Source organism: Populus alba, chromosome 1, assembly GCF_005239225.2.
Source record: "Populus alba chromosome 1, ASM523922v2, whole genome shotgun sequence".
Taxonomy (NCBI): domain Eukaryota; kingdom Viridiplantae; phylum Streptophyta; class Magnoliopsida; order Malpighiales; family Salicaceae; genus Populus; species Populus alba.
In genome coordinates this window covers 30,128,633-30,149,580 of record NC_133284.1, presented here as the reverse complement: position 1 = coordinate 30,149,580, position 20,948 = coordinate 30,128,633, and the positions used below count along the sequence as shown (strand labels likewise).

The window sequence follows — 20,948 nt, the reverse complement described above, 5'->3', positions numbered from 1 at the left end:
ACTGCCTGCAATTGCAAGTCATCTCCGTGATTAGCTGATAGACAACGATTTAAAGGTGGATTAATTTACTTCAAGAGTTGGAAACTTGGATACACAGACATCCAAACACTAATGATGTGATAGTGGCAAAAAAAAAATATTTTTTAAATGGTCCTTAGCTTTTTTTTTTTGGTGCGTTTTAATTTGGAAAATGAATTTTTTTATCAAATAAATCTTATAGTAAATTATATTTTTAGAAAATAAATTATTTTCTAAAATTTAATTGTACTTAAGAATAATTAAATCATGTCAAAGAATCATCTTAACTCAATAGCTTAAGCTGTTAGATGAAGGTCATAAAATATGATTTATATTATTCTCTAACACATCCCCTCAAATGAAAGCTCTTTTAAACTTGAAACTTGTACAGGCTCACATTATTTTGTGTTTAATTTTTATCAAATAAATAGAGATGATAAGATTCGAACTCGAAACCACTTGATTATCAACGTTCTGATATCATGTCAAAGATTTTTAACAAACACATGGAATAATTGAATTTTATGTAAAAAAAATTTTTTTTTTAGTTATGTGAGAGGTTTTTGAACTTAAGAGGAGAAAATATATGAATATCGATTTAGTTATATTTCACTAGCAAGGATATCAAACTAATAAAATGCAATTTAAAATATAGTCTCCGCTAAACCTTTGCAAGCTAATTTTCATTATGTTAAAAAAGAGGATGATGGTTGGTGCCAATTGGAAGGGGCTAGCAGCCCATTTGACGAAGGGCTTAATGGGTTTATTATGGGATAGTTGGAGCCTCCAACTTGGAGTGGGATCTGGGAAGAAACTTATATTTATTTAACTACTATTATTATATTATATTATATCATATTATATATACAAACTCTCTGTATTTTTTTAATAGTTTATTTTGATACTTAAAATTTTATTTATTTTAATCCTAATTAAAGGCAAATTATTTTTTATTTTTTGGGCAAGGGTGAACTTGAAAGAAGATAGACTAAAATAAAAATAAAAGCGCTAAATGTTGGTGTTATGCCAGAGATTTTATGAAAAATACGCTTAGATCCTCAAACTTTAAAATAATACTAATTATACAATTTAGATCCCTTTAAATTCTAAAAAAATCAATTTTGATACAAAAAATTATTTATATTATTTTTCAGTCATTGATTAGAGGGGGGGTCGTTGGTTTTTCAGTGATGAGTGAGAAAGTTATCGTTGAAGCCATTTTCGACCACCAAAATAGAGTTTTTTTATGTTTACAGGTTTCATAAGATGAGAGGGACTTAATGGTGGTTGTTTAGAACTTAATGTTGCATAAAAAATAGATATAAGCTGAGAGAGATAAATATAAACCGGTTTGATTTATGGTTTGTGGACCTTTACAGGTATTTTGAGCTAATTGATGGGCCTGTAGGTGTTTCAAGGGTGTTAGTGAGGTTTTTTTTGGGCTGAAATTACTTAAAAATTAGTTTATTTTAGCAAGAGAGGCATTACCCTAATTTTTTTGCCAAAACCAACTTGCAGAAGGCAAGTCATATACATATTTCTTTTAAAAAAAATAGAGGTGGATGAAAAGGTCGTTCACTCTTTAAAAAGATAAAATAAAATAAAATCAGGCCCAAGAGCACAGACCGCTTGAAAGCCCCCTTACACACTTGGGTTTTTCCTTGCAATGGGCCAGATGCATTAAGCCATAGGTTTGCACATCTAGCCTTTTTGTTTTGCCCTATATATATATATATATATATATATATATATATATTAAGAGAAAACAATTATTAACTTGATTCAGTTCATGATCTTAATCACATATTTGATAAATTAAGTCATAACACTCATGTTATTATTTTTTTCTAATTTTACTTTTTAATTATTGATAACTTTTTGTATTGTCTTTTTTTAAATTAACTTTTAAATTTATGTTTCAATTAATATCACTCATCTGTATTTATTTTATTTTTGCTTATTTAACTTTTTTTAAAAAAAAACTTTTAAAAAAATTTATTTTATGTGCATTTAATTTTTGAAGAGATTTTTTTTATTTATCTATAATTTATTTTTTATATTTTGTATAGAAGAACTTTATTTTATTTTGTCTTATTTAACTTTTTTTTTATAAAGATTTTTAAAAAAAACTATTTTATATGCATTTAATTTTTGCAGATATCTTTTTTATTTATCTATAATTTTTATATATATTTTTTATAGATGAAGTTTATTTTTAAAAATAAAAATATTTATTTTCAGATAATATTTATAATATGTGTAGTATTGCATAATTGTTTTTTCCTTTTATTTTATTTAATCAATTTAATATGTGTGTCTATTTCTATTATTGTTTGATTGAATAAAAAATATATTTCAATAAAAAAAATAACAAACACAACCTGGTAAATGTTCGATCTTGCAAGATCAAGTAACTTGATTTGCATCTGTCTCTTGATTTTTCTAGTTTAGTTTTTATTTATCATTAATGACTTTTTATTTATTTATTAACACATATGATTCTTGATTTGTTTGATTACATGTATGCATAAACCTTTTGATTTGCACTTAAAAAGAATTTTAATGCGAAAATGCATAGAAAGAACTTGTGTATACAATTTCTTTTTATAGTGAATAAAAATATATGACCTGTAACGAAGTGCGGGTCACATAACTAGTAGAAAACACAAAATAGTATGGTGTTTTTACTATACACGTGTACTATTTATTCTCTCGTATTTTACTATGAACTAAATGTTTAGAATTTTTATTTTTCTCATTTTGATCCCCAAATCTTTTTTGCACCATTGCATCCTTTTTGGATCAAATTTAAGGACAATTAAATCAAACTTATTTGTTAAGAACAATATTGAAAGACGGGGGATCAAAGTGGGAAAGACGACACAAATGAATGATGGTTTCAAAGTTTAAGAAAAAATTCACTTTAGACATCAAACTTCATATGTTATACCTATTTAGTCCCTCAATATTTTTTAATTTGATTTTGCACAAAAAATTTATTTTTATTATTTTTTAGTTCTTGGTTTGAGAAAGAGAGAGATCACTGGATTTTAACAATAGATAGAAAAAAATATTATTGGCAATGAATTTAAACCATCCAAAACAGTCGATTTTTGTGTCAAGTAATTCTATTTGATGAAGGGACTTCAACTTGGGGGTTTATTTACATTGAAAGTTCCTAAAAAACATATATAAGCTTGAGAAGATTTTTAGTTTCGGGTTAATTTCAGGTTCTAGGATGGATTTTTAGATTTTGGGAGGTCATGGATGAATTTATCAAGGTATTTAAAGTGTTTTATATGTGTTTTGAATCAAAATAGGTTGAAAATAAATATATTTTATGAAAAATCCTTCAACCTTAATTTTCTGGCCACCATAATGGCTCAGGGCAAAGACAAACAACGTGTCATTTAATTTATTTTTTAAAAAAAAAATAGAATAGACAAAATGTCATCCACTCTAATTACATTAAAAAAAAATACACATATACACACAAACATACACCCCATCTCGCAGACATTCTTAAATGATCTAAGCACTGGCCTAATCTTTTTTTTTTTTTTTTGGGTAATCATGGCCTTTCAAAAGAAAATCATGCTTTTTTATATGTGTTTATTTAAATATTTTTAAAATTTATATTTAAGTTAATATCTCTTCTTTCTTGTTTTTATTTTTGTATCTATCTTTTTTTTAATACAATGGTTGTTCTCTTTTTTTTTTTTTTTAAGTATTTTGTATGTATTTAATTTTTAAAAAGACTTTTCTAATTCATCTATAACTTTTTTATGTTTTATACAATTAAACTTTATTTTTAGATAGTTTTTCTAATAAATGCTACCTTGTGAATTTTTTTTCTTTGATTTTATTTAATCAATTTTATAAGTGTGTCTATTTCTATTATTATTTAATTAAAAAATAATTTTAATAAGCATATTCATTAAACACAATCGAATAAATAAACTGGATTTCGAGATCAAATATATTGATTTATATTTGCCTCTTGACTTTTTCAAATATATATTTAGTTAACATTAATGACTTTTTTGTTAGCACTTATGGTTTTTGATTTATTTAAACTCTAGGACATCAACGTGACATATGTGATTTATGTTGTTAATGATGCGTGTTTGGTATGTATAGTGTGTGGTGTTTCTTTAAAATATATTTTAAAAAAATTAAAATTTTTGTATTTTTTCAAACTAATTATATTTTAAAAGGCGACAATATCAATCTCACACATTAAAAAAACAAACGGACCTTCCTGCCTGCGTACAGTGTGTGTGTGTCAGCCTTTCACTGCCACCTGGCAAAAGTTAATTACTACGTCCCAATTAATTAATGAGTAATCAATCCTGTATAAACCCACCATGCCCATATGATATAGAAAAGAAGCCTGCTTAGTCATCCTGTCAGTCTTTTTTTTTTTTTTTTCTTTTATTAATTAATTAGTGTAAAGAAATTGGAGAGGTTAAAACATAGTTTTTATTATATTCATATCTTCCTCGTTACTTTCTTTATCTTGTTAAAAAAAAATATCCATAGAATAGTATAGATAGTTATATATAAATTCTTATTATATTTATATTTTATTCATTACTTTTTTCCTAAAAAATAGATAAGTATATTCCAACTAAAAATAGTAATAGATAAATAGAAATGGAGTTTCTATTATATTTATATCTTATTTATTACTCATTTTGTAAATAAAAAATAGACACAATTACTATTTATTATTTAACATAAAATAAAATAATATATATATATATGTTCAACAAGTGCATTTTATTTTAATAAAAATGAAAATTAAATATAACAAGTGCATTTTATTTTATCACAGTGATTATGAAGGCAAACAAATAGCGTTATATGCAATATAATTAAATAGATTCCTATTTTGATTTTACCTCTTCCACGTTACGAACCCTAGAATATTTGAAGAAAGGGATTCAATAATTGATGAAAAGTCAATTAAGCACTCCCCTGCTAATAGGGAGATTGGAATCTTGAGAGCCAGCTGTCCTGGTAGATTCTTTGACTTTTACCCAAAGATTCCATTTATTATAAGAACCGCACATGATTATCTCCAATCCCAAGGCCTCACAATCTCCTAGAAATGATAATTGCATCCCAATCAGTGGATATGATTTCAATAGTTAGAAATTTTGTAGATAGATATATAATCGGTAGTGTATAAATTATCAAATTCAACTTGAAATCTCTTTAAATCTGATATATTTATATTATATAAATATATTTGTAAAATATTTAAATTTTTTTAATACAATATAATATATAAATACCTTAATATTAACATAAAACACACATATATAAATAATATTTATTATGTTATCATTTTTTATTATTATTATATTATTATATATAGGGTATAATAAAGCTAAAAGGTGTGGGTAAAATATTGTTTTCCCACATTCATTAATATTATAGATTACAATAATAATTCATGATGTTTTTTTATTTATTTTGACCTTTTTTTTCTCGTTGGTTATTGATTTTTTTAACTTAGTCTTTATATTATTTGTTTATTTTGATTTTGAGTTGATAATTTATTTTAATTTACCTTTTATATGGTTATTGCAATATGAAAAAAATATCTCAGTATCGGGTTGGTATTAAAAAAAAAATATCTTATCAACGCAATATTGTCTATTTTTAAAAAATTTAGTTAAAAAATGATTTAAAAAAAATATATGTTATTAAACTTTGTGGAGTCAATGGCCCGATTCGCGAGTTTGGCGAGGTAACCTTAGTTGTCCTCGGTTCGCGGGTTTAGAGGAGTACTTTTATTTTATACTAGAACTCAATTATGTGATTGCCTGTTTTTTTATCATATAGTTAAAAAACAAAATTTTAAAAACATGTTATTAAATTTTAGAAAGTCCATGGGCCTGTTCGTGGGTTTAGCGAGTTTAACTTTTTTTAATATTTTTTTTTATTTCACCCTTAGATATTGGGATGATTAAGAATTGAGTTGTATAATTTATTTCGTTTCTCTTTCTTTGAGGTTATCATAGTTTAAAAAAATATCAATATTGGTTTGACACTCGATTTTGCGATCATTTTTTTTTTATCTTATAGTTAAATAAATAATAGTTTAGAAGAAAAAAATTTTTATTAATCCCAATAGAGTCCATTACCTGGTTTGCGGGTTTAAAGTATTGACCTGGATTACCTGATTCATGGGTTTGGCGGGTTTACCCATCAAACTTGAAATTTATTTTTTTTAGTTTTTGATCCTTTAATGTTTTTAATTTTTTTCTTTATGTTACTCTTCTTCAATATTGGATGGGTTAGAAAATGAAATTCTTGATTTATTTTCTATAAGGTTATCACAATTTCAAATAAACATCTTTTTTAGGATTGATGCTCGATTTTGCAAGTATTTATTTTTATCATAAAATTAAACAAAAATAATTTTCAAAAAAAAAAAAAAATATTAAACTCATTGAAATCCACAATTCAGGTCGAAGGGTGGCCAAGGTCAATTCAATCTGATATCGTCTCAATATTTTTTAAAAAAATATCATCTTTAAGATTTTTTAAAAGTTATGTCATGTTTTTACTAGTCATTCAAGTTATTTTTAGACCCATTAAATTTATTGATTCACTTTGGGTCGGCTCTCACGCAGTTTAATTGGAAATTTGAGTCAGGCATGGAGTCGGGTTAGCAGGTTTCAAGATCAAACCGCTTGATTGAATTTAATGATATTGTTTATAAAATCTTCATACTCTAACATTTCTTTAAATTTTAAAAAAGAATAGTTCGACATGGAGCGGAGCGCAAACAAATTTACTAATGTGTGTATTAACTATTTTATTTTTTATTGATTAATAAATAATAATAGATAATAAATACTCATTGGATACCCAAAACTTGACCGATAATTTATGAATATTTAAATTTTTTAATTAATAAATAATAAACAGAGTATAAATATCAAGAAATCAGTATGAAAATCAAGAAATCCAACCTGTTGATACCGAAAAAAAAATAAAATTCGATGATTAAAACTAGCAAAGAGTCTTGCATCTTAAAATGCCAATGATGTTCACTTGCGGAGCTATGGAGGATCATGCAAGTAAAGTTCCATTGTTGCGTACTAACTGTTTCTTTGGCTAAACAGAGAGAGAGTTCCACAGCTTGCCGCTACGGTTGCTGTGTCTCTTTCAAAGTCTAATGAGAAAGCCCCCCAAGAAAGAAAAATCAATGACATCTTACCTCATCTCTTTAGACTTCAATCAGAATAAAAAATTAAAAAAAGAAAAAGGAATATTCACAAGTCTACTCATAGGAAGTCAAGTGACCAATGGCATTACATCTGATGTGCCGCCATCATCATGAGCTGGATGGGCATGATCATCCTATTATTTGATCAAACTTTTTTGCAACATACAGCATCTGATGCAGTGAATCTGTTCCTTGCTGTGGGGGTTATGTCTAGTACTGGAACTTCCATAAAGGAATAATTTTGCAAAAGCAGCAAGAATTGTCCACAAAAATATATGTTCTTCTTTTACCATATTCGATTGAACTCTGTATATTGCATCATACAAACAAATCAAAAGAAAACTTGACACAAAGTGACAAGTCGTGAATTAGGTGAGAAGATCATTATTAGCTGCTAAGAAAATTGAAGCTCGTTCACTGCATTGCAACGTAAGAAAGATGAGCAACCCCACCAAAACACATCATCACTGTCTTAGTTATTGTGACCACAGAGAGTTGACAAATGAGGAGGTAGTTAAAAATCTAAGGGAAACTATATCAATTTTTAACTAACCCCGTCTCCTTTCCCATGTATATTTGGACTATTGGACCCCCCACAACCTTCCCTCTGTATTTATTTGGTCCTGGTGAGAAGGCCATGAAGAGAGCTCCTTGTCTTCAAAATAATGATGGGCAGGTCCTTCGAGTAGTTTCCCGTGGCCCTTCTCTTGTTCTGGCCCTATACGGGGCTCCACAGAGGGTACAAAAAACCAAACTGACTTATACCTGAAGCCAACTGCATATCGTAGTTTCGAAGTCTTTCTGTATGTATCTGAACCTTTTATCACCAGATTCTGTCATGCCACTATGCCTTGTTTTCATTTAATATTTTTCATCTTGGTCCTCTTTTCATTGAGCCTTGGTTCTGCTTCTTGGTGCCCCCATAACTATGCTCAGCAAAAGAATAGAGAATTTGAGCAGAAGACTGATCGTTTCTGGGAGTTCCAAGAGCAATCCAATACCTGGGTTGAAGTGGAGCTGCCATATGAACTCGTCTCTTGTGTTAATGACAACTGTACTACAGTGGGTGAAATCCATCCAGTAACAAGAGATGTAGAAGAGAACTTAGAAAGAGAGAATGATGATTCCAAGAAAACTGAGATTTTGAAAAGGAAGGTTGAAGATGGAGGAACGGAAGCGAATTCTGAGATTGTTCTGCCTTTGAGGAAGAGAATTTCTCTGACTAAAATGTCCGAGTCATCCATTTGGGTCACTGGTGAAAGTGGGTCTATCTATGAGAGGTTCTGGAATGGAATCCAGTGGGTGATAGCACCCCATGATCTACCAGTATTGACTGGTCATGCAATCTGTGTCTTTATTGTCAATCAAACTATTCTTACTCTATCAGAAGCAGGAACCCTATATCAGGTACTGGTCTTCTTCCAGCTGCATAATCATATAAGCTCATAACAGTTGCTGTCTTGTCCCTATGATTTTGGAATAAAGCTTCTACAATTCAACATCTCTGCAATTATCAAGCTTAATTCCAAAAAAACTCCGGTTTTAGGTTTCTTCTAAGATCATTATATTCCCCCCCCCTTTAAATTTCTATTACTATCCTGTTTCTATGAGTCCTAGTCTGGAGGGCAGAGATGGTTAATATCAGACTTGGAGACCAGCAAACCTTGATCGACTAGTAGTTGCTAGAGCCTTCTGTCTTCCTGTAGTACTGGATTCAATAAGGAAGGGATACATGCTTCTTTGTAGTAATAACCATCTAATTTTCAATTTATATTATACAGATACTTGTGATCAGAGTAACCATGTCACCACTTAATTCCGACATGCAGGCATGGCACTCTTGTATAACCTGGACTGGCTCCTTGTCAATTAGCTCTACCACATGTTTTGTATTTGAAGCTTCTCAAGCAATGGTCCCATGATTTTCTGATATATAAACAGAACATTGCAACTAAATAATTTCATTTGAAACCAAAACTAATTCTTCTTAGATACTTTTCTGCTAATAAATTGTGCAAGTAATCTGAATTTGACACCAGGCGTGCTCTGATGACTGCTTGATAAAAATGGGTTCACTGCACACTACAACTGCTAAATTGCACTATTATTTATAGAATGGGATCGTTTATCTTCTTCCTTTTTCCCTTTTCAGATGATGCTCGGTGAGAGCTCCCAGCCAATTTGGGTAGAGTTCACACCTACTCTCGATGAAAGCACCAATGGAGAAGCAGAACAAAGTTCATTGATGCTAATAAATTCCGGCTTCATTTCTCATGATGGGCTGTGAGTGCATCATTTCTGTTTCAATACATACCACAGTCCGAAACAGCATAATCACATTACATTACTGCGGCAAATGTACTAATGAACTCCTTGCTTCCACCGCGTTACATTCCAGGAAAATTTATTTCTGCACAAAGAATGGCTCGTTATTAGAACTCAGTGAGGCAGAGCCTCCAAGGTAAAACTTGTGTTTCTGAAACTAAAAGCTATCGTCGCTAAAACTAGTTTTATTGCTTTTGAATTTTAGTATCTGCTCACGGTGTGGATTCTGATGAGGAGACTATAATATTAACGAAATTTATGCTATAAACATGGAACAGATGGGAAAATCACGGGCGACCACCTGGTGCAGATGTTGCAGCAATTGTTGATGCTGCTACTATTAGACCAGACGTAGTATATACCATAAGGTGAGATCTCTCTCAAATCAACAACTCGATGCAACTCAAAAATTAAAACTTATACAGGCAAGGCTAACACGAAGTATAATCTAATTGAAATCAGTGTTATTATTCAACTCCTTATAAGTGCACTGCCAAACATCAGATTAGATATGATGACGCCAGTAGTTATTTTCAGATATTCTGTGTAGGTGTCCAATCAAGCCACGCTTTGTGGCTTAGCTGGCTCCTTGGTTCTTGGCTATTATCTTCGTTTTCATTTGAAACAAAGTGTGCTGTAATGCAGTTCTACAGGAGATCTTTATGAATATGATAGGAGCTCAAAGCCATCATGGAAGAAGCATATATGGGCAGAAGGGACAGTAGCAGATGCTTCTCTGATGCCATCAATGGGATGCACACTACATGGCTTGAGTGGAGAATACTCCATCTCTCTTTTTCTTCTAACTAAGGTACCATATCTGTAAAAAAAAAACATATTACTACACACACCCATACAACAGTAAGTGATAAAAAGGCAACACAAACAGGGGGGATAATGTGCAGAACAAATGTTTTCCAGAAAGCCAAATTATCATCTGGCCTCTACTCACAATATTTTCTGTATATCCAGGGCGGTAAATTGGTAGAGAGACGATTAAACCAAAGGAAGTGGAAATGGATAGTCCATGGAAGTCCCAAAGATCATAAGTTGACATCTATCACACCAGTTGTACAAGATGAGACAAATGAAAAATTCTTATCATTATTTTTCACCACATCGTCTGGATCGGTTTTTGAGTATCGAATATTGAAACAGTCAGGTGAGTGAAGCAGGTGGTATAAATTCTTCAGAATCTAAAAACGATGAGGCCTTTCACTATTCCTTTTCTTATGCTTTCTAATGATATTCCTCAATTGAGTCAGTGAAGGACAGTTGCATAACAAGGACAATCTGCATATGTTTGTCCCTTTTCATACAAATGTATTCCAATTTACTTCTCTGAGACTCGCGTATGGAACTATGGAAAATACATCTTCTGGAAAGCCATCAAAGAATGGCATTCCATGAGCTGTGAAAAAGTAACCTGTTTATTTTAAATCAGTAAACATATAAAGGAGTAGGTTTTGTGTATCTCTTAGAATAGTTAAGGTGGCTCATCAAAGGACTGGAAACTTACAAATAACCTACACCAGGGAAGGGAAGGGAAAGGGAAACTTCTGAAACTCCAAGGGAGTTCCATGTGCCATGACTGGCTGGTGAAAAGCAAGACCCGAAAATAGTAAATAACTTCTTCTAATCGCACATTAAGATTCTCAGAGCCATTCATTGGAATCCATTTTTCTTTCAAAGCCCTCGGTGTATTTTAAAAGTTATCCATAAATGTAGCACAATAGAGAAGCTTTCGACGCATATAGCTAGCAATAAAACTAATAGATGTATAGGAGCATTTACAATAGGTTTATTCATCCACACTGCTTCTTGAATGAAATCAATAGCTTTCAAAATGTCTAGTAAAGAAATTTTGGAAGAACAAAAATCACAAATGAATGACTTCTTGTTGTTGGGACCATTTCTTAAAGCATTTCTGGTAGATCATGGATTTTTAAAAAATCAACTAGATAAAACCATGATTTTCAGTGATTTGCTTTTTTCTTTTTGTCATCGGAAAACGTTCGCTGTTTGTAGTAACAATATTGTAAGCCAGGTTTTTTTTTTTTCACATGAAGACAGGCACCGATCAGGAAAACCAAATTCCCGAAGCATGGTTGAGTCATATGCATCCTCCGCACGCGAAAGTTGCAAGTGGAATTGCTGGGATACCACTTCAAGCTGGCAGAATAGTTTTCCCACTGCATGATGGTAGACTTGCAGAGTTGCATCTACCTGGACTAGGTGGAGAAAATACTGGACCGAATCATCAAGTAAATCTCCGAAAAAGAGCATCGGTTAAATATGTATGGTCAATGATCGACGCCCCAGAGACTGAAGGTTGGAATGCAGAGTATTGCAGAGAAGAACGTGGACCCATGAACTGCCTTGAGGGCATAAGAGATGAGCCAAATGAACAAGGAATCACAAGACTGGCAAGAAGGCGAAAGGGAAGTAAAGCACAACAAGATTACCTATTTGCAGGTGCCAAGGGAGCGAATAAAGTTTTGGAAGGATATAGTTTCCCAGATAATTGGATCAACACTAACTTTCGTCTGCGAATGATACATGGAGGCAAATCATTTTTCCTTGTTACTGATGATGGTTTGACTTATGAACATCTTTATGCTGAGAATTTATGGCTGTGGCTAAGGCATGATCACTCAACACCAATGAAAGGTGCCCTTGGAAACTACAATGGAAGTCTCTTTTTGGTGGACATTTACGGGAGTCTGCTTATGAGAGAGAGGAGCGGTGAGGGGCTAACATGGGTAAATTGCACTGCCATGAGGAATCTCGGGCGTGTTACTGGAGGCCCTCCATGGGATGGAATTCCAGGTAAAGCTCCGAAAGTTACACCAGAAGATGCAATCTTCTTTGTGAGCAAAAATGGAAGGCTGCTGCAGTTCACAGTAAGTAGCACAAACCAAATAAACCAAAGTATTTCTTTTGGTGTATGACTGATTAAAAGCAGAGAATTTCTTTTACTTCTTATGGTTCACTTAATTATTCACTCGTCATTGTCACCATCACCATCCATCATACAAGTAGTAACCAGGCAACCAAGAAACATTATCAGTCAATTGAAACAAAAATTCTGGAATATTACTTTAAACACCTACGTTAGGCTAGAAAGCCAAAGCAGAGAGTATTTCTGTGATTTTCCTAGAATTATAAAGCAGCTCATTGCTGATCCGTTAATCAAATTTCTTTGCAGGTTGCCCTGAGGAAATTCAAATGGAAAGATTGTCGAAACCCTCCAGATACCAAAGTTGCAAGTATTGTTGACCAGGAGCTGTTCCGGGATAACGTAGTGTTTGTCACTGGAAGGAATGGGAGGCTATACCAGTATAACAAAGTGACTGAATTGTGGCATGAGCATTATCAGTCCCAACATTTGGTTCTATCGAGATCGCCAGGAACTGCTGTGAGGCCATCCTCACTATCACTCACAGGCTCACTATTTATGCTTTCAGAAGATGGTGGACTAGTTGAATATCATTGGAATACTGGTGATGGCTGGAATTGGATTGAACATGGAACACCTAATAAAGGTGTAACCTTGATCACTTCCCCTAGCCCATGTTTTGAAGGCAATCAACTCTTTCTTATAGGTTCAGATGGAAAAGTATATGTTAGGTATATGGACAAGATGACATGGAGATGGAAAAACTGTGGCTTCCCTCATGTGGGAAAATTAATGAATGAAGATCAAACACAAGAGGGGGGAAATGATAATAATGAAGAAGTTTGCATAGATGAAGATTTTGCAGCCAGCTTGGAGAACGTTGCAAAAAAGTACAGTGATTTTAATAGAAACTGTGACCCAAAGGTTGGTACAAGTATCTTTTCCTTTCTTAAAACAAGTCTTCTAACTGGCTGCTGGCCAGTATTAGTGATGGGAAATCAATGATGAGTGTTTTGAACATTCACAGGTGGCACCAACAAGGCCGATCCCATTTTCCGATGATTCAGTTATCTTCGAGCTCAAGGATGGAAGAGTAAGGAACACTTGTTCATTTGCCGTTTATGATTTTCAACAATTTCCAGCATTCTCGACAGCAAATTCATTAGAAATGTTTTTCAGGAGGCATAAATTTGAGAAATATTTTCTATCTACAATCCATGCTCTTAAATTCTTCTTGTTGCAAGCTTCTAAACTGAAACATTCTTTCAAGGTAACATAAACATGTTAGGTAAGAATGTTGCTCACATTAATAATCATGACAGTTGGCAGAGATGCGAAGAGTGGAGGGCACTCATTGGGTATGGGCACGCACCATTGCCACTCCAACAACCCCGTGCATGGCGAATTATTGGACCGCTGTGGCTTCATGAAGAAAACATACAACGTAGAGAAGAACATGTCAGAGATATACACGCACAGAGCTGCTACAAATACACGAATTTTGTACATTTAACAAAGAAGAATAGCAAAAATTACCATACCTTTTTTCGCTTGCTGTGGGAGAGCAAGCTGGAATTAGACTAGAATCATCAGGAGCAGAATTTCTAACACGATTGATTGTACAGCGAAGGAATTCAATGGTGAAGGAAGCAAGGCTGTGAAAAAGCTGAATAGATATTATAATTATCATCATTGGCATTGTATCTAATGGATCTGGTGATTTCGTGATGATGATGATACTCTGACAAGCAAAAGAGCAAGCTACATTAGAGGCTTTCTTCCTTCCTCTTGGCAGATTATTCCTTTTTAGCTCAGTTCTGAAAGGGAAATGTTTTGCTAGTTGAGCATATGACGACGACATTGTCAGGATCTTCGTAAGTGCATTGATTTTGGCAACGTTAATGCTTTCTCTTAGGCTCCGTTTATTCGTTAAAAAGTAATTTTTTTAAAACAAATAAATTTTGAAGAAAATAAATTCTGGGAAAGTTAATTTCGAAAAAGTAATTTTTGATGTTTGATAGTGTCATGGAAAATGAGCTGGAAAATAACTTATTAATATTTTATTTTTCTTAAGTTTATTAAAATAATGAGGAACAAATCTTACAAATTAAAAAGTTGAATGAGAATAAAATTGAAAAAAAATTCATAAATTATCTCAAACAAATAAATAATAATCAAAATAATAGAAATCAAATCTAAAAAATTAAAAAAAAAATAAAAGATGAAGAAATTAAAATAATAATAATCAACATTTCATAAATTATTTCAAATAAAATAAGTAACAATCAAAAGAATGAGGACCAAATTTAATAGATAAAAAATTTCAATAAAAATATGATAAGGAAAAAGCAAATAGCAATTATAAAAAATAAGGACCAAAGTTAATATAAAAATAAAATTTTAAGAGATGAAATTGAAAAATAAATATTCAAAACAAAATATATATAGCAATCAAAAGTTTGAAGATTAAATTTGATATAATCAGAAAATAATAACATTTCTAAATTTTTCACAACTTCCGGAAAGTGTTTTCCCCTCAAAATTTTTAGGAAAACACTTTCCTGAAAACAAAGTCAAATTTTCCTTTTACTGGAAAGTATTTTCCATTGACCAACTTTCCTACTAGCAAATAAACACAATAAGTTTGAAAAGAGATTTCCCAGAAACCACTTTCCGGAAAATAAACACAACTAAAGGAAAAACACTTTCCTGAAAATCAAGTCAAATTTTTTTTTACTGAAATTGACTGAAAAATGTTTTCCGTTGACCGGAAAGTGTTTTCCTTTAACCAACTTTTTTAATGACAAACAAACACAAAAAAGTTTGGAAAATAATTTCCTGAAAACTAATTTCTAGAAAACAAACATGACCTTAGAGCAAACTTGTACCTTCATGTCATTTAGAAGTGTGCCAGTGATAACTACTCAGCATAACTGCTGAAAATTAGTTTTTTTAAAAGTTATTTTCTTATACAATAGATTTTTAAAAAATTAAATTATTTTTTTATATTTAATAATATCATAAAAAATAAATTAAAAATATTTTTTAATGTTTAACTATTACATAAAAAATAAAATGAAAAATAATTTTTTTATTTTTTATTTTTTTTTCAAGTTTATTTAAAAAACAAGAACGAAATCTTATAAATAAAAAAATTAAAGATTAAAATTTAAAATAAAACAAATTTTATAAATTTATTTAAATAAAATAAATAAAAATTAAAATAATAAAAATTAAATTTGACAAATAAAAAAATTAAAAGATAATAAATTAAAAGAATTATAATTTCATAAATGATTTCAAATAAAAAATAAATTACAATAAAAAAAATAAAAACCATATACAATAAATTAAAAATTTTATTTAAAAAAATAATAAGAGAAAAAAAACAAAAAAAATAAGAATCAAAATTAATATAAAAATAAAATTAAATAGAAATAAAATAAAAACCAATTTTAAAATAAAATATAAAATATTAAAAAAATTAAAAATTAAATTTAATATAATCAATAAATAATAAAATATTTTTAAATTTTCCATAAATTCTATAAAGAGATAATTTACTGAAAATAAAGTTAGATTTTTTTTTTGTTAAAAAATAATTTTTATTAATTAATTATTTTAAGGATAGACAAACAAATAAGAAAATTTAAAAAATGGTTTCCAAAGGAGGCCTACATGTACCAAAAAATTGAAAAATGCTAATGATTTAGCTCGTACGAATGTTGGCATTCCTCTCCAGGAAAGCAGGTCCATTCTGCTTCTCTAACTCCCAAAAAGAAGAGGAATGCTGGCCTTCCTTGCCAAGATCTAAACACCACTTGATATCTGGAACCCAATCAGTATTCAAATTCGGGCAAGATGCCGTGCAAAAAATCTATGAATTTAAAAGCCGGATAAAATAACTAAAATAGCCTCACATGAGAAAAGTTCTACATTGAACTTTTTGCGCCCCCTAAAATCTTTCGGTACCGGAAAATAAAAATACATATCTCAAGTGACCAAATAAACCAGATTACTAAACTCAAAGATTAGTACAAATCAGCGCCAAATACACAGATTACTAAGCTTAAAAGTTAGCGTTAATCAGAGCCCACGCACCATTCAACAACACAGAAAAAACTTGTGACCATTTCGTAAACCCATTGAAGACAAGAACCAACCACGAACTTCAATCATAATTACGTATCAAACACCTCAATGAAAACTCATACACCTTCATAATGGAAATCACAACCCATTAATATCTCCTCCTAGGACTCCTTGAGCGATTCGTTCGTTCAGGTCTGCAAAAATTTCAAGGGCAACAAGTTATACTCCCAGCTGACACAACTAGAGAAATATCAAATAAGCCAGACCAGATCTATCTCAAGATTTGAAGCGACTCATATACAGTCAGAGAGGACAGCATCATGATCTAGCCTCAGGAAGATACTATCATATATTTTTAGTTGGTCTGGGAGTCATGTATTGGTAATGGCGAGTTCCTTTCCAAATAGACATGCCACAAAATTATGCATAGGCAGGTATTGTGAAGTTGTGCTCAAATCATGTCCAGTACTCACTGTAACCCCAATTCTCAATTAAACTGATCAAAAGAGTCACAAGAAATAATAACAGGAAGATACAAGCTGAAGCTTATAGCCTCTTAAAAATGCCTGGACTATTTCATAAGACAATCCACATCAAAGCCAACTCTTCCATTTTCAATTTGCCCAGTCTGAGCTTGACGCAATGTCATTAGAAGCAGTGTGAATTCCACCATGTTATCTAAGATCACTCAATAAAAGTTTGCTCCAACTGAAGAGCACTATGTTTGGCTTTCATTCACTAAATATAATGGCACCTTGAATTTGACCAGGTTTGGGTACAGTCTGGTAATACAACTCCTAGAAATCTATCATTACCAGCCATTGTTTTTTCCTTTTTAGACTACAGGCAGGTTGGGACATAATTTAAAACTTCAACATGCAATTTACAGAGCTAAAAGATCCCAGATATTGTAATTTTTTTGAAATTCAGAGAAACATTGATCATTTCAGGAGAGACATTTAATTTCAATGACATCTTCTCTCTCTAATAATATATCATCTCCAGTAATTTTCAGCTTAAAAAAGTACAGGGCATAGAGACAGACCTCATGTTCTTTCTTCTGGAGGCCCAATTGCTGGGGCCATTGCTGAAGGCCCAATCAACATAGATAATCTGTTCGAGCAATGTTCCCCCATTCATTGAAGCTATTGCATTCTCTGCTTGCTCAAACTTCTCATATTCTATCAGCGCGTAGCCCTTGCAAAAAAAAATGTGTCAACTTAATGAAAGAATATTTGTTTCAGAATTTTTCAACAAAGACAACAGGCCAATGTTATTGTCAATTTTCATGACCAATATAACAGCATGAAATCATCTCAGTAATCAAGAAATGAAATTTTGTGAGGAAGGAAGACAGAAAAATAATATAGCACTGAATTTGACCACACATCAAATCCAATTGAATCAATAACATGCTATTTACCAAACATAATTACATGTCACTCCATATATGTTGAATGTTACGATCCTTTATCCTAGGTGGAATGCATGTATTTTACAAATATTGAAATTGACTACCACAATGAAGCAGAATTTCCTTAGCACAGAAACTAGTTCTGGCTAAACTTTGACCTTCACATTATTTCATTAAACATCAGCTGCATTTAGAAACTTGGAATTAATAAGTTACTAATTTCCTTCACAACAAAATTACGCAACCAACATGTGGACACATGCACAGCTATCATATCCAACACAACAGCAGAGCAACCAATTCCACCCAGAATCCTAAACAGCAGCACTCAGCTTCTCTACTCTGTGAGCAATTATATTTAATAAAGTCCACTCACAAGATGAACCATGAGTTAAAACAGCAAGATGTAGTAAAAAATCATCAAAACCGCCATTGTCTCAGTTCCTCGCCAAAAAGCTCAGCACCATACACGCTTTTGTGCAAGGAGCAGCTGGTCCAGTGAGATTGCTTTGTGCTAATCTTGAATCGATCAGATTTGTTCTGATTTGGGTTCCAATTGAAATGTGAAATGGTTCAGAACAAATGCTCCAAACCAAAATTCAGCAAGGCAGAGGAACTTGAAGTAAAATTGATCTTCGTTTTGAACTCAATTTAACAGTGGTTTTTCACTAATATGGACACCCAACATAACAAAAGACAAAACAACTGGAAATAAGATTCAAAAGAAGAGGAAATTTTTTTCTTACCTTAACAAAACCAGTGCGGCGATCAAGATTCAAATGCAAATTTTTTATTTCCCCAAATTCACCGAAAGCTTCTTGCAGATGATCATCTTGTGCTTCCTCATGCACTCCACTCACCAAAATTATCCATCCTTCAACAGCTGTAAATATATGGAACAATTATCATCCATCTCAAGTTTCAGAACAAAAGGAAAACTACTTTTTTAAACAAATGACAAGAGATATCAGCTAGCAACAACAAAACATTATCTGATCACACAATCAGAACCTTCAAAGCATCAGAATTATTCACAAATTGCTCTATGGAATGATTAAGAATAAAAGGATACAGTTATTTAAATAGTAATGGAGACGGATCTTATAAATTACTACTCCAACAATAAAATTAAAAAATAATAATATTAGTTTAGGAGAATCCCCAAGGAGGGACAACATTCTTAGCACACTGTGGAATGTTTTCAACCTATTTTAGAGCTAGCTTATTAGTAGATGCAAGTGGATAACTCCAAGGCATCCTCATCAAGCAATCCATAGGGTTAATTACTCTCAATGTCATATTCCTGTTATTCCAAACAAAATTGAGAGTGGGGGTTTCACAATTTTTCCTTTTTTGTTTGATTGCATCACATGTACAAACAAAAACAGAACAATCAACCCGAAAATTAAATAATAACCAGGAAAAAAAAAACATGAGCAAGCACATCAATTTACAATTAACCACCTCAAAATTCACTAAAACCATTCAAAACCCTACTTTTTCAAAAACAAAATAGCGAATAATTCTGAAAACCTAGAATTTAAACAACAAGCAAAGAGTATCTAGGGTTTAAATTTCACTGACATCGCTGGGGGCCAGGCCCACCATCAGAACCGAGGGAATCAAATCCACGACCGGAGAGGCGGCTCTGTCTCTCAGCATCAACCTCTTCTCTAAACCCACGGCCTTTAGTCTTTTTAGGAGCGGAGAGTGAAGAAGACGTGCTGCCTCCTGTAATAGCTGACTTTAACTTGGGGAGTGGAGCACGAGGTGAGGAGGAGGCGTCGGCGTCGGCGGCACCGTCTTCGTCCATCAAATCATCTTCCTCTGGCTCAAAATCCACCGCTTCGGCCTCCGTGTTTGCCATTATTATCGAGTGGTTTATCTCTCAGGAAATCGTGACGGGTGGTTTGCTCTGTTTTCACTACAATTCTGTGAATATTTCTTTCCTTTGTTGGTGTTAGGGTATTTTATTAAGGGTTTGGGTGTTCCTTTCTTATCAATAAAGGGCGCCGTTTATCGATTGAGAATTATAATTTAAAACCTTATAGTTTAGCATAGTTTATTTATTAGTCCTTAGGTTGTCATCTTTCTTTTTCTGTAGATAATGGATTCAAATACCTAGAAAACTAAAATTACTAGGCTAAGCAAATCAGGTAATAAATATAAATAAAACCAAGTGATGGGCTGAGTTGAAATTGAACAAAAATGACTCGAACAATTTTTCGTAGAAAAATCGTTAAGTTGGAATTTTTCTTAGGAGACGCTTTTTTAATTAAACTTTCTTGGCGAGATAACTTTGGAAAAAATAATCCACAGGTTCCACTTTCCTTTTTTTAAAATAAAAATATAGGGACAAAATAATAATATTTAAAATTAAAAGATCTAATTTTATTTTTGTTAAATTATAAGAGTGTTTATTTAATGGAGATTTGATTTCTTGAAAATTATTTTTTAATTTTTTTAGTGTTTAATTAATGTTAGAAAATTTAATTAATAAAAAATTATTTTTAGATAAAGAAAAATTTGGTTTTGTTTATAAAAAAGTATTTTATTTTTATTTTTTTATTTTGAATCTATGACACTTTTTAAAGTTACAAAAAAATCAAAAATACCTTATTATTTATTGATTATAGCAAATTTAGTCCTTAAATTTTTTATTGTGATGTTTTTTGTTTTTTTTTCTAATTTCATTTCTTATAAATTGATTTTTATATCAGTTTTAGTAACTATTTTTTTTATTATTATTTATTTTTCTCTTATTATTTTTTAATTTGATATATTTTTATCTATCGTATTTGATCTTTATATCAATTTTTTTATGTGCTATATATGTTTTCATTATTTATATTACTATTTATTTTATTTAAAATAAATTATGAAATTAGATTATTTTAATTTTATCATTCTTCATTTTTTTTTATTTATCATATTTAGTTTATGTTCTTTTAATA

At 31.3% G+C, this 20,948-nt stretch overlaps 2 protein-coding genes across 2 annotated transcripts; one reads left to right on the top strand and one right to left on the bottom strand.

Moving 5' to 3' along the window:
- The first annotated feature begins 7,828 nt into the window (after positions 1-7,828).
- Positions 7,829-14,196, top strand: LOC118032954 (uncharacterized). Its single transcript, XM_035037761.2, has 10 exons — positions 7,829-8,671; positions 9,417-9,547; positions 9,663-9,725; positions 9,868-9,957; positions 10,235-10,400; positions 10,562-10,751; positions 11,663-12,492; positions 12,798-13,412; positions 13,516-13,581; positions 13,811-14,196. The coding sequence occupies exons 1-10, from the start codon at positions 8,111-8,113 to the stop codon at positions 13,916-13,918; spliced, it is 2,820 nt and encodes a 939-aa protein (XP_034893652.1). The 5' UTR covers positions 7,829-8,110; the 3' UTR covers positions 13,919-14,196.
- A 2,172-nt stretch (positions 14,197-16,368) lies between these two features.
- Positions 16,369-19,987, bottom strand: LOC118032953 (RNA-binding protein Y14). The gene is made up of 4 exons (XM_035037760.2): positions 19,579-19,987; positions 18,741-18,877; positions 17,626-17,777; positions 16,369-16,774 (listed from the first exon to the last, which is right to left on the bottom strand). The coding sequence occupies exons 1-4, from the start codon at positions 19,859-19,861 to the stop codon at positions 16,729-16,731; spliced, it is 618 nt and encodes a 205-aa protein (XP_034893651.1). The 5' UTR covers positions 19,862-19,987; the 3' UTR covers positions 16,369-16,728.
- Positions 19,988-20,948: the final 961 nt, after the last annotated feature.

Bases quoted from the DNA above. Each gene is read 5' to 3' on its own strand.
- LOC118032954 (XM_035037761.2), top strand. From the start codon at position 8,111: ATGCCTTGTTTTCATTTAATATTTTTCATCTTGGTCCTCTTTTCATTG. The intron at 9,548-9,662 runs GTGAGTGCATCA...GTTACATTCCAG, and splicing joins TTCATTTCTCATGATGGGCT to GAAAATTTATTTCTGCACAA. The intron at 9,958-10,234 runs GTGAGATCTCTC...GCTGTAATGCAG, and splicing joins GACGTAGTATATACCATAAG to TTCTACAGGAGATCTTTATG.
- LOC118032953 (XM_035037760.2), bottom strand. From the start codon at position 19,861: ATGGCAAACACGGAGGCCGAAGCGGTGGATTTTGAGCCAGAGGAAGAT. The intron at 18,878-19,578 runs GTCAGTGAAATT...ATATATTTACAG, and splicing joins TGGGCCTGGCCCCCAGCGAT to CTGTTGAAGGATGGATAATT. The intron at 16,775-17,625 runs GTCTGTCTCTAT...AAATTTTTGCAG, and splicing joins TCCAGAAGAAAGAACATGAG to ACCTGAACGAACGAATCGCT.